Raw genomic sequence first — 14,830 nt, 5'->3', positions numbered from 1 at the left:
GATTTATTAAGAAAAAATACGTGTTTGGAATTTGAAAAAAAAAAATACGCGTTAATACGAATGGCGCTAAGTAAATCGCGTTGCGAAAGTCAGTATCGTGTTGCGAAAGTAAGTATCTCGTTGCGATTTTTTATTATCGCATTGCGATAGTCAGTATCGCATTGCGATTTTCCCAATTCGCGTTGCGATTTACTTATTCGCATTGCGAATTTCCCAATTCGCGTTGCGATTTACTTATTCGCATTGCGAATTGGGAAAATCGCAACGATACTGTAGACTATCGCAACGCGATTTTCAACTATCGCATTGCGAAAATGCAACGCGAATTTGCGATAATGGAGATTGCGTTGCGAATTAGCGATCGCATTGCGATTTTGTTGGTCATTTTGGCAAATCCGAAAAAAGTTGGTTAAAATCGTATATTATATGGGATTTTTGGTCACTGAGGTTATTTTCTCTAAAAAAAAAAAAAACCCAATACTAACCACAAATGAATCAGGGAGCAATTTGGGGGCCACATGAAGAGGAGTTATTCTTCTCTCTTTGATTATAAAAAAGCCTCTGTGCTTTTAGTATGGAGGAGGAATCTTTTTTGATCCAAGGGGTTTTGAATGGCTTCATATGGTAGCTAAAGGATAATGAGATTAATCGCCCAACCACCAAATGTTTATGTTCCAACCTTTTCAATTGCATAAACACATCGTTTCCATCCATTAATTACCCATCTGAAGATCTGAAAATCAGTAACTTAGGATTCAAGGCATTTGCATTTGAAACATCTTCTCAAATTGACCATGGTTCACTGCTATTATGGAAGATGCCATCGCCCCTCGGATCCTCTACCGTACTCGGTTCTGTTGTTCTTGGCTCTGGCATTGATGCTTCTTGCCTTGTCCTTTTTAATCAAATTTGAGATCGATATGGAAAGCACCGAGGCCTCTCCTGCTCCCGCTGAAGAAAGCACTGAAGCCATTTCAACTGCAGAGAACAGTGGTGAATATGCTCCAGCTGCAGCAGTGAACTCCGATGATGCCGAAGAAACACCAAAGATTAAGCTTGAGACTGCCCCGACAGATTTTCGCTTTCCAACTACAAACCAAACAAGGGAGTGCTTCGCACGCTATATCGAGTACCATCGTTGTGTTGCGGCAAAAGGAGAATATGCTTTAGAGTGTGATAAGTTTGCCAAGTTCTATCGTGCCCTATGTCCCGGTGAATGGGCATTTTTTCCTCGAACGATCCATAATCCACTTCTCATCATCTTAATCAATTGCATTATGTTTTTAACTTTTAACTTTTCCTTTTAATTTCATACGTTTGCTTTATTTGTTTTATATTTTTATTTTATTTTTTTCCTTTAATTTTTTTCTTATTTTTTTCATTTGATTTATTTTTTATTTTTATTTTTTTCATTGATGATTTAATATTTATTTAATATTTTTTATCTAATATTTTTGACTTTTTAGGGATACTTTCAACCGATCAAAGGTAATTAATCTGAATTGAATCTTTAAGTTTTAATTTAAATTTCAAATTTTCGATATTAAGACAATCGACAAATTAATTGGTACCGAAAGGGCGATTCAAGGGTGCTAATCTTTCCTTGACCGTAACCGGCTCCCGAACCCGACACGTTCTGGTACAACGCAGATCAGGTAAGATGGTGTTCGACCCACCTAAATTCGTTTTAAAATGGTCAGTGGCGACTCCAATTCATTTAATCCAAGTCGAAGCCCAATTCCGGGGCCCAACCGAAAGACGATCCCGACAGCTTGGCGACTCCACTGGTAAGTGAGTTAGGCCGAAGTTAATTTTCGGTTGTCTTTTTTAGCGAAAAACACAAGTTTAAATTTTAATTTATTTATTCGATTCCAATTATTTATCTTTGATTATTTTTCAAATAAATAGTTGTACTGACGTTTTTTAATGATTTCAGATTTTTCAAATTTTCATCTCAGACTCTATACCCGAGCTCTAAACCCTTTTAAGTGGGGGTGAAAGCGACGCCTTCATGGGAATTTATTCTCCGTATGGGCCTAGCAAGTAACCTTCGGGATTCATATACCTTATGTCTTCGTGTGAATTTATTCTCCGTATGGGCATAAGGGAATGTTTCCTCTCGAGTTTAACTTAGTCCACATGAGCTTGTAATGGGCTTAGGACTAAGGGTCTGGCAAGCTCAAGGGGGCACCAGCAAGGAGAACTCAGATACCTTTTTAGAACCTAAATCGGGAGAGTACAGGGAATTAGAGCCCACCCCAAAACCTCATTCTAAACCCTAGGCTGCTTTGTTTCATGCCTTACTTTCTGTTCAAAGCATGTAAACTAGACAAATATGCAGTTAGGATTTGTTTAAAATTAGCATGCGGGATTGAGATCATGTCCGGGTAGGAATTAAAGCAAGTGAGGTAAACATCATGTGGGGTAGGACTTTTATTTTCATGATTATTTTCACCTCACTAACTCTTTTCATTTTTATTTTATTTTATTTTATTTTCATCATTTGCATCATTTAAAAGAGGTGTTGATCCACAAAAAACGTGTTCGTTAAACGTAAATAATTTGTATTATTGGACAAAGGGGTTATAATACGGGAGATGAAAAACTCAGAAGTCCAATTATGATCTGAATGGATCGGGAGTTATACCGTGCACACCAAACGTCAACTTTTTGAGCTGGCAAAGGTTGCAGGGGCAAGACGAGAAAAAAGTTACTGACCCAGAGCGTCTTTTTGAAGACCACGAGAACAAGATGACGAAACCCTAGCTAAGTTGGAGACCATTATTGACGAATTCAAGAAACAAATCGATAAACTTCGGATTGAGGACTCCAATGGCGCTTTCGTTAGGAACAAGCTCGGCAGAGAGTGAAAGTCGGAGATGCATTCATTCGGGATTTTTTGGAGCAAGTAGTTCGTCACTTGCACAGTTTAGCCAGAGAAGCTGGAACAGTTCGACAGGGTATTCAACCGGTGGCAGAAAAATGGAATAACCTGTCAAAAGGTGTTCAGGGGTCTATACCTTTAAAATGTTCTTTATCTCTTAAGACGTAACACTTTGGTCCCCAATAAGGATTATTTATAATAACTAACACATTTTTGGATCAATGCCTCGAACATTTCATGCATTTTTGCATTTTGCATATACATTTCATTTTTTAAGCATTTTCATAAGCATGAAATTTCTTCATAGAGGATTCAATGAAGTGGTCTTAACCGCATGACACCACATGAAAGCAAGATTTTAACAATTAAAGAAAAACTGAAATCAGTACAATGAGAGCCTGATCAGCAGATTGAAGGACTAAGCCTGTCGGGATGATATGAGAAAAGAGTCCCCATATCCTAAGGGCTACGATGTTGAAGCTATGTGCAGTTATCACATAGGAAGCTCTATACATTCCTTTGAGAACTATAAGGCACTAAAGCGCAAGATCCAAAACATGATAGATTCAAGGGCATTGGCAATCGAAGAATGGGGCATTGCATCTACCATTTGCACTGAGAGCATTGTTTTGTTTGAACATATTTTGATCTTTCATATTTGGTTAATCTTTTAAACGACTGAATTTATGCTACTTTCTAAGGTGGAATAATTGAACAAATTTTAATCTTTAGTTCTTCGAATATTAAATGAATTAAATATTCTTTTAATTCTTCAAGAATTATAGATTTGTGACATATGACAAGATTAGACCTTTCTTATCCTGTCTCAAACCCCAAAAATAAAATACATTGATTCTTTACCCAAAATAATTCATGGTCATTACCAAAAGACCAGATTTTGACATCACCACCCTTTGAAACTTTTGAACCTTTCTTTGAGTCAATAAAGTCACACCATTGTCTTTTTAAGACTTAAAATTGACTTTTTACCACTAAAACCTAAGGCATTGAGTTGTTCATTTGAACATGAGCATTCTTCTAAGACACAACTTGGAGTATCTCGCAGGGAGCCTGAATATTGAGACATGTTGGGAACAAGAAGTAGAAAGAAGAATGCATTCAAAATAATTCTATCTTGCATTAATTACACTATTTTCACGTGAATAAAATTAATCCTGAAAATCTACCCCCCTGGGGATACCTCTTCTGCGAAGACTAATGTAACACCCCCAACCCGTACCCGACCCGAATAAGAGTCTGAGGTGTCACATTGACTTTTCAAACTTTGACTCTTGAGAAAATTCAAAGAAAATTTAAACTTTCATTAAAATAAAAGCGGTTTATTTAATAAAGCGACCAAAATAACCAAAATCGATCAGAGCATATTCAACTCAATCAATTAGTACATGCCAACTATATTCAAAATAACCAAACACATTTAAATTATCTAATTTCTTATCTGAATTTTTGTAAGGGAGATGCTGACCTGTCTTGCTCTTCTTCGCTTCTCTTCTCGATTATATACCTACGTGTGGAACAATCACACGCTAAGTCTATGACTTAGTGAGGCATAATCAAACTGACTATATCATATCATAACTAATTCCTATTATGCACATTTCATGTAATCATGATAAACCATAAAATGCATCCAAACATAAATAAATAAATAAATATATATATATATATATATCATATACATACATATTGTTTCACAAAGAAATACCCATATCATCGTATAATTCTGGTAACATATTTCCTAACACAAAACATATAAAGCGTATGTAGTAAATTTCTCATTATCTCTTTAATAGTCTTATTTTCTTCTTTATCTTTTAGTCATATGTTCTTGTACCTATTCTTCTTAACCAAGCTAAATACACATCACCATCATATCACATATATCATTTCACCATAAAGATTACAAACAAAATACATAATATCATACAAGGTTCTTTTATATCATCTTCTTTATTAGCCCATATACACATGTGAGAACTATAGATATGTGAGTCTATAGAGGTTGTGCACTAATGATGTCACCACAGCTCGTATAAATGCACCGAAGTGCCAAGTAGAATTGCACCTAAGTGCCACGTAGAAATGCACCGAAGTGCCATAAAATATGTCCCTAAAGACCACGTAAAAAATTTCGTAAGAATCATATACATATACAAAGGATCAAGTATGTGTCTCAAAAGACATCACACATGTTCCAAGAAATACATATATGTCCCGAAGGACTGTGTAGACCCTCGACTCTTGGCATGCCAACTATACCCCTAGCTCTCATGAGACATATCATGGGCATTATCTTTTATATCCTTTTTCATATTCATATAAACTCGTAGCTTCATTCACATATACATTTAATCACGTAGTTCATGTAAATTCTCATATCATTTCGTATTCATGTATCACATGGCATATAACACTTCTCTTGTGTTCCTATAAACATGTCATATCATATGATTTATATCTTTTCATATAATTTATGCTTTAATCTTTTATATTCACCTGATTCAATATCATTTAACTTATTTTACTTTCTCATATCACATATACTTTCTCTTTCATATATCTAATGTCTTGTATCATATCTTGTAATCGTGTAAACATGTCTCTTTAATGTAATTTACATAGTAATGCCCTATATTTATATCATATAATATGACTTATACTTGATTATCTTATGCTCACTCGTTCATTTCATTCCTTATGTCTCTATCATATAATTTATTTCATGTTCTTCCATTATTACATTTTATTGTTTTACACAAATCTTATAGAATATACAAAGCATATCAATATCTTTAGTTATGCATACATACCATTAATGTAAAATATATAATCACATATAACACATATAATAATAACAACCACATAATCTCGTTCATGACTTCATGCATATTATTCTAGGAAATAGACTCATCGCAAGTCCTATTTCCATTAAATAATACATGTCACTATTATGCACTCACCTGGCCTCACTAGTCAATTTCAATCTCTTATCTTTCCCCTTGATCGATCTTACTTGTCAATGATTCCGAAACTTGTTTAGGCTCTAAATCTACATAATTATACATAGATACATATTAGTATCCAATTAATATGCTCTAATCTATCATTTCTTAGACCAAAAGAAAGGTTTATTTATATTTCCCCTTGAAGTGCATCGATGCATTCTACAGTGCATCGATGCATTCTTTAACATGTGCATCGATGCACTACCTATGCATCGATACACAAATTACCTTCAATGTTTTCATCTTAAAGGGATGCATCGATGCACTCCTTATGCATCGATGCACCAATTGCATTTTACTTCATATATCATCCCCTTTCTTATTCTTAACTTACATACTCATATTCAAACTCATTTATATTCATTAATCAACTCTTTAACATCAAAATCATATTCTCCACATGTAATTCAAGAATTACACTGAATTTTCAACATGTTCCAAATCCACTTCTAACACTTCATATTCCTTAATTTAACCATTGACAAGTCAAATTCAACTTCAAAATCTATTTACTCATTTTTTTCAATAATTCTCTTAAAAACTCTTCATATTTAATCTTCCCTAACTCATCCATTTTGAAGTTTCAACATACTTTAATCTCTAAATAATCTTTCTTAGCACCCCAAGAATCAAAACTAAGCTTAAAACTCAAGAATTAACCAACTAAAATTAAACTTACCTTTTCCATGGAGCTTACGGGAAGAGAAGAGGAAGGAGATAACCCAAGCTACAGACTTTTCTTTTATTCTCACTCTTTCCACGTGTTTTATAACCTTAAAAGAAAGATAAAAATCTTTCTGGTCAAATGACCATTTTACCATTTATTTCCTTTAATAATTACTAAATAACCTTCATCATATTTCTAATAAATCATTAAACTATTCAATTATACTACTTTAATCACCAATTTCTGAAACTTTATAATTTGGTCACTAACCCGGTATTGAGGATGTTACAAATCTCCCATCCTTTAAAGAAAATTCGTCCTCAAAATTTCACTGAACAAATCAATAAGAACATATCTTATATTGTTCTCATGTTACCTCCTTTACTTAATCTTTCTTGTCATCATTAAAAAACTTACTTTTTAATCCTTTGGCTTTTCAATTACATTTTTCCTTTATACATTCGTATCATGTCACTTATCACATAAACAGTAACATCCATTTCCATTACTCCATATCATAAATCCATCTATTTCTTCATTAATCTCTAATTATCTTATCACTATACCAAACTTTTATTCCATCCTCATTTGACCAAAACACTACTTTAAATCTTCTTTAATTGTGATTAAACACATAATTTACATAATCAAATAATATTTTCACATTACTTTGCACACTTTTCGTATTTCTATATCGAACTTATCGTCTACACTTCCATATAACGTTTATCATACTTAACCCTTTAATTTCTTTATCCTTTTACTCCTTCACAATTCAAAATATTCTTGTAACATAGAGCATATCTTTTATTCAGTCTTTCCTACATTTTCATATCACTTAGATTTATCCCTAATTACCGATCTTCATCACATTTTCATAACTTTGATGATCCGCTTTACTTATATAGAACCTCATTCTTTACCATCTCTTGTACTTGTATTTCCTTCCTCAAGGCTCCATTTTTAAACATGCAAATACTTATTTCCTTGCCTACATCATATCTATATGATCATAACCATATCCAAATCAACATCATACTTGATTAACTAAACTTTATATTTTCTTCAAATCTTATACCTTTATTACCTTTACTCTGACAACTAGTCAATAACATCTGTTCAATCTAGGGCACAAGCCCTAGTCAACCAATCATATACATTCTTTCCAATCGAAATTATCTCAAAATTCGTTTACTTAACTTGTCAATTTCATCTTTATTCTCATACATCCTGAAATTTCCGTTGTTCAACTCAACATTACGGCTTCCTTTGTCTTATAAACTAATTATCGATATACACATTCTCAAACTCTTCTTATCAATTCTCAGCTTTACTCAAATATACAACTGTATCCAGATCCATTCCATATTTGGTTATCTTATAATCTTATAATTCCAGTACATTTTTATCACGTACTCTGGTTAGCCAACGCTAACTCTTTCCGTCTTAACTTTAAACCCTTATCATATAAACACTCTTGCTTATACACAATGTTATCCCTTCGTTTCGAACTCATAAGCTCTGACTTTATACATCTTATACGTTTGTCACTGATGCACTTATTCTTGAGCTCTTCTACCAATTCTCACTGCATCATTTGATCTTTTAACGATCTTATAGTGACACTTGTTCACCATATTCTATCTTATCCACGAAATAATAAAACTACTCCATATCACTTTTCCGATTCAAACAGTGAAACAAATTTTCTATCATTATTCAGATATGATTTCAACTTTCTGAAATCAACCTTTAATCTTATAAGACACTTTCTGAGGTTTCTGCTCTTCATCCTGCCTGGCCAGGGCAGGTGAATTGCTATCACCATCATATTTGTCAGCTATCGATTCACTTTGACAATTTCTATAATCAATTTCTACTATATCATACAAATCTTATTCTATTAGCAAGACAACATACTCCTTACACTATCATATCAGAAATTTTTCACTCTGTGTTGGCATGTACACATTTTATGACACTTTGGACTTCGGTTTATACCGAGAATCGACTAAACCTTAGCTCTGATACCATTAAATATAACACCTCCAACTCGTACCCGACCCAAATACGAGTCTGAGGTGTCACATTTGACTTTTCAAACTTTGACTCTTGAGAAAATTTAAAACTTTCATTAAAATAAAAGCAGTTTATTTACATAAAGCGACCAAAATAACCAAAATCGATCAGAGCATATTCAACTCAATCAATTAGTACATGTCAACTATATTCAAAATAACAAACACATTTAAATTATCTAATTTCTTATCTGAATTTTTGTAAGGGGGATACTGACATGTCTTGCTCTTCTTCGATTCTCTTCTCGATTATGTACCTACGTGTAGAACAATCACACGCTAAGTCTATGACTTAGTGAGGCATAAACAAACTGATTATATCATATCATAACTAATTCCTATTATGCACATTTCATGTAATCATGATAAACCATAAAATGCATCCAAACATAAATATATATATATATATATATATATATATATATATCATGTACATACATATTGTTTCACAAAGAAATACACATATCATCATATAATTCTGGTAACATATTTCCTAACACAAAACATATAAAGCGTATGTAGTAAATTTCTCATTATCTCTTTAATAGTCTTATTTTCTTCTTTATCTTTTAGTCATATGTTCTTGTACCTATTCTTCTTAACCAAGCTATACACACATCACCATCATATCACATATATCATTTCACCATAAAGATTACAAACAAAGCACATAATATCATATAAGGTTCTTTTATATCATCTTCTTTATTAGCCCATGTACACATGTGAGAACTATAGATATGTGAGTCTATAGAGGTTGTGCACTAATGATGTCACCACAGCTCGTATAAATGCACCGAAGTGCCACGTAGAATTGCACCTAAGTGCCGCGTAGAAATACACCGAAGTGTCATATAAGATGTCCCCAAGGACCACGTAGAAAATTCCTTGATAATCATATACATATACAAAGGATCAAGTATGTGTCTCAAAAGACATCACACATGTTCCAAGGAATACATATATGTCCCGAAGGACCGCGTAGACCCTCGACTCTTGGCATGCCAACTACACCCCTAGCTCTCATGACACATATCATGGGCATTATCTTTTATATTATTTTTCATATTCATGTAAACATATCACATATTCATATAAACTCGTAGCTTTATTCACATATACATTTAATCACGTAGTTCATGTAAATTCTCATATCATTTCGTATTCATGTATAACATGACATATAACAATTCTCTTATGTTTCTATAAACATATCATATCATATGACTTATATCTTTTCATATAATTTATGCTTTAATCTCTTATATTCACCTGATTTAATATCATTTAACTTGTTTCACTTTATATCACATATACTTTCTCTTTCATATCTAATGTCCTGTATCATATCTTGTAATCGTGTAAACATGTCTCTTTAATGTAATTACATAGTAATGCCCTATATTTATATCATATAATATGACTTATACTTGATTATCTTGCTCACTCGTCATTTCATTCCTTATGACTTATACTTGATTATCTTATGCTCACTCGTTCATTTCATTTATGTCTCTATCATATATTTTATTTCATGTTCTTCCATTATTACATTTTATTGTTTTACACAAATCCTATAGCATATACAAAGCATATCAATATCTTTAGTTATGCATACATACCATTAATGTAAAATATATAATCACATATAACACATATAATAATAACAACCACATAATCTCATTCATGACTTCATGCATATTATTTTAGGAAATAGACTCATCGCAAGTCCTATTTCCATTAAATAATACATGTCACTATTATGCACTCACCTGGCATCACTAGTCAATTCCAATCTCTTATCTTCCCCTTGATCGATCTTACTTGTCAATGATTCCAAAACTTGTTTAGGCTATGAATCTACATAATTATACATAGATACATATTAGTATCCAATTAATATACTCTAATCTATCATTTCTTAGACCAAAAGAAAGGTTTATTTCTATTTCCCCTTTAAGTGCATCGATGCATTCTACAGTGCATCGATGCATTCTTTAACATGTGCATCGATGCACTACCCATGCATCGATACACAAATTACCTTCGATGTTTTCATCTTAAAGGGATGCATCGATGCACTCCTTATGCATCGATGCACCAATTGCATTCGATGTTTCCATTTTTAAGGGATGCATCGATACACATTGAATAATTTTTGGAAATTTACCCTTGATGCATCGGTGCACATTGAATGTGCATCGATGCACATAGCCCAAAATTCCAATTTATGCCCGAAAATCTACTCTTTTCAGCTTAATTACTTCATATATCATCCCATTTCTTATTCTTAACTTACATACTCATATTCAAACTCATTTCTATTCATTAATCACCTCTTTAACATCAAAATCCTATTCTCCATATGTAATTCAAGAATTACACTAAATTTTCAACATGCTCCAAATCCACTTCTAACACTTCATATTCTTTAATTTAGCCATTGACAAGTAAAATTCAACTTCAAAAATCTATTTACTCCTTTTTTTCAATAATTCTCTTAAAAACTCTTCATATTTAATCCTCCCTAACTCATCTATTTTGAAGTTTCAACATACTTTAATCTCTAAATAATTTTTTTAGCACCCCAAGAATCAAAACTAAGCTTAAAACTCAAGAATTAACCAACTAAAATTAAACTTACCTTTGTCATGGAGCTTACGGGAAGAGAAGAGGAAAGAGATAACCCAAGCTCCAGACTTGTCTTTTCTTCTCACCATTTCCACGTGTTTTATAACCTTAAAAGAAAGATAAAAATCTTTCTGGTTAAATGACCATTTTACCCTTATTATTCCTTTAATAATTATTAAATAACCTTAATCATATTTCCAATAAATCATTAAACTATTCAGTTATCTTACTTTAATCACCAATTTCTGAAACTTTATAATTTGGTCACTAACCCGGTATTGAGGATGTTACAACTTCCATGTATGAAATGATGAACAACTTTCTTTCTTTATCCCTTCACAACAGGAGAAAATATATATCCCTTGTGTCCCCTATTGAGCCTATAGTATTTTTCTTCTGATTCAACCCTAACCAAGGATCACCCTCCACACCGGGGGGCAAGGTGGAAGAGATATGCTCACATGAGTGAAGACATCAATCCAAGGAGATACCAAAAGGTGAACTAAATGTTAAGTGCAAAGATCCAATCAAGAACAAAAAGAGAAGAAAAAAGAGAAAAACAAAGAAAAAGAAAAAAAAGCAAAAACACAGGAAAAACACAGGAAAAATAAAGAAAAAAGAAAACAAGATGTGTATGCAAAGATTATCTCGATTCAAATGATGCATCGAGATTTAAATTATGAGATTGATCAAGCAGAGTCATTCCAGAATCACTTCACTCGAAGTTCATATAGCATCCAGAGAAAATCAAGAGAAACACATATGAGCAGATTCAAATTGAGCAAGACAAGATTGAAGGCATCAAAATGAATTGATCATTGGTATAATACCCTGAAACACTTGTTTGGGCCTATTTATACTTTTATTTCATAACCATTAACCATTACCTACGTTACGTGCCTTAAAAGTCCCTTCTAATCATACATGAATTTCTGAACATAAAAGATTATCTTTAGATTTCATCCCGCCCATCAGGATTAATCATTATTTGCAAAACGTTTTCTAAAATCTTTAATGCATGATAGAGAAAAAAATAAAGGGGGTTCAAGACGTAGATTCTGATTACGCCTTGAAACCAAAGGAGGATTCGAGTTGAAAATCTAAAAATGCAGCTCGAATATACAAATTCCTTGATAAGGCATCACACAATCCGAGCGTGACCATGAAAGCTGGGAGTCAGAGAACACTTCCAGTAGAGGAGCGTACAAGCTACCCCATCAAACCTTTGAGCATCAAATAAACAAAATGTCAATCATTTGACCAAACACAATAATCTGAGACTTTTTTTTTATCCTTTCCTTACTTAACCATTTCCCAAAGATAGCTTTGATCTTGGCACTTGTCAAATAGCTATAATTTATTGAAGGATTAACAATGTAATTAATTCTTTGATATCCAATGAACTCTAGTTTTATGATTCGTCATAATTGTAAAACCGTGAGAGGGGAAATATTTTCAAAACTTTTGATTAAACATTTTTCGAAACTCTTTTAATTGATATTTTCATAACTTTGAAAATAAAAGAGAAAGAATGTTGAAGCAAGAAATGAGGAACAATGGGGGCATATTTGAAGATTCAATATCGAATATTGGGGTATCTTTTGGATTTACAGGATCAAAGAAGAGCACGATAGAGCAAACGCTACAAAAGCAGATTGGTAGTCAAAGGCTTTCAGCAAAAGAAGGTATTGACTACATGAAATTTTCTCCCAGTCGTAAAACTGTCTACAATCAGACTGGTGTTGAAAATTGTAGCTGCAGAGAATTACATCTTGAGCAGTTAGATATAAAGACAGCTTTCCTTCATGGTGATTTGGAGGAAGAAATCTATATGAGGCAACTAGAAGGCTTCATAGAAGCAGGCAGAAAACTGGTATGCAGGTTAAAGAAGAGCTTGTATGGTTTAAAACAAGCTCCTAGACAGTGGTACAAGAAGTTCGATAGCTTCATGGTAGCAGTGTTTTTACTAGATGCCAAGCAGATCATTGTTAGTCTCATTCAGAGTCAATTTCAACTTCACAGCGAATGATATTGAAATCGAAGCGACACAATTTGTTTGAAATTGAATTTCAACTACGGAGGACATCCAACTCAAAACCAACTTTCTCAAGCTTGGATTTTAACTTCACGACGAATGATATTTAAGTCAAGGCTCAACTTCACAACGAAGGGGCCATCCACGATTTCAACTTCACGAAGAAGGATATTGTGCCCGATGAAGTGATTTAGTGTCACAGTAAATATGTCATCCATAGATTTGACTTCCTTAAGTCAACGATTAGAGCTTCTGAAAGGATTTCTTTAACATGCAGGAACAACCAGATTATCGATTGCCTTTGAGATTGTTTCTCTCGAAACAAGGGGTCGTCTCGCTTGAGACTAATTTACTTGAAACAAATTTTGTCTCTCTTAAGGAGTTTCCTTTGAAACAATTTTGTTCTCTGAGACAGTTTCTCTTGAAACACAAAAAAACCTTTGAAATTGTTTCTCTTGAAACACAAAAAAAGTCTTTGGAAATGTTTCTCTTGAAACACAAAACCTTTGAGATTGTTTCTCTTGAAACAAATTTTGTCTCTCTTGAGACAATTTCCCTTAAAACAAAGTTTTGTCTCTCTTGAGACAGTTTCTCTTGAAACATCAATCTTTGAACATGTTTCTCTTGAAACAAAATTTTACCTCCCCTAAGACAATTTCTCTTGAAACACAACCTTTGAAATTGTTCTCTTGAACAAAACAAAAATCTTTGAAAATGTTTCTCTGAAACACAAAACCTTGAGATTGTTTCTCTTGAAACAAATTTTATCTCTCTTGACAGTTTCTCTTGAAACACAAAATCTTTGAATTTATTAAAATAAAATTTTGTTTCCCTTGAGACCGTTTCTCATGAAACAACAAATATCTTTGAGTTTTGAAATTTGTTTGTCTCTTTGAGACAAATTCTCTTGCATCATCTAAATCGTGTTATCAACCTTCCCCTTAGATGTCAGACCTCTTCATCACCTATTAGCAGTGTCATCCCCAAATCAAATCAAAAAATAAAACCGAACAAAAACTAGTTGTCTTTTTCATCTTTGTCATATTCTTTTTAACACAAAAATGTACAAAGAAGAGTAGTTGTAGACACCTATTTTTGTCTGGACTACAAAAAATATCTATTATATTTTATTATTATTATTATTATTAATATTAATATTTTTATTTTCAATTTTTACAGGCACCATAACAACCCACTACTAACCATAAATGAATCAGGGAGCAATTTGGGGGCCACGTGAAGAGTTATTCTTCTCTCTTTGATTATAAAAAAGCCTCTGTGCTTTTAGTATAGAGGAGGAATCTTTTTTGATCCAAGGGGTTTTGAATGGCTTCACCTGGTAGCTAAAGGATAATGAGATTAATCGCCCAACCACCAAGTGCTTTTGTTCCAACCTTTTCAATTGCATAAACACATCATTTCCATCCATTAATTACCCATCTGAAGATCTGAAAACCAGCAACTTAGGATTCAAGGCATTTGCCTTTGAAACATCTTCTCAAATCGACC

General features: G+C 33.1%; 1 protein-coding gene across 1 annotated transcript; it reads left to right on the top strand.

The window, feature by feature from the left end:
- The first annotated feature begins 794 nt into the window (after positions 1-794).
- LOC120135410 (cytochrome c oxidase subunit 6b-1-like) lies at positions 795-2,766 on the top strand. The gene is made up of 2 exons (XM_039151671.1): positions 795-1,220; positions 2,692-2,766. Exons 1-2 carry the CDS (start codon positions 795-797, stop codon positions 2,764-2,766), a joined length of 501 nt encoding a protein of 166 aa, XP_039007602.1.
- The last annotated feature ends 12,064 nt before the right edge of the window (positions 2,767-14,830 follow it).

Source organism: Hibiscus syriacus, unplaced genomic scaffold (genome assembly GCF_006381635.1).
Source record: "Hibiscus syriacus cultivar Baekdansim isolate YM2019G1 unplaced genomic scaffold, ASM638163v2 tig00110607_pilon, whole genome shotgun sequence".
Taxonomy (NCBI): Eukaryota; Viridiplantae; Streptophyta; class Magnoliopsida; order Malvales; family Malvaceae; genus Hibiscus; species Hibiscus syriacus.
This window is presented reverse-complemented; position numbering and strand designations above follow the sequence as displayed.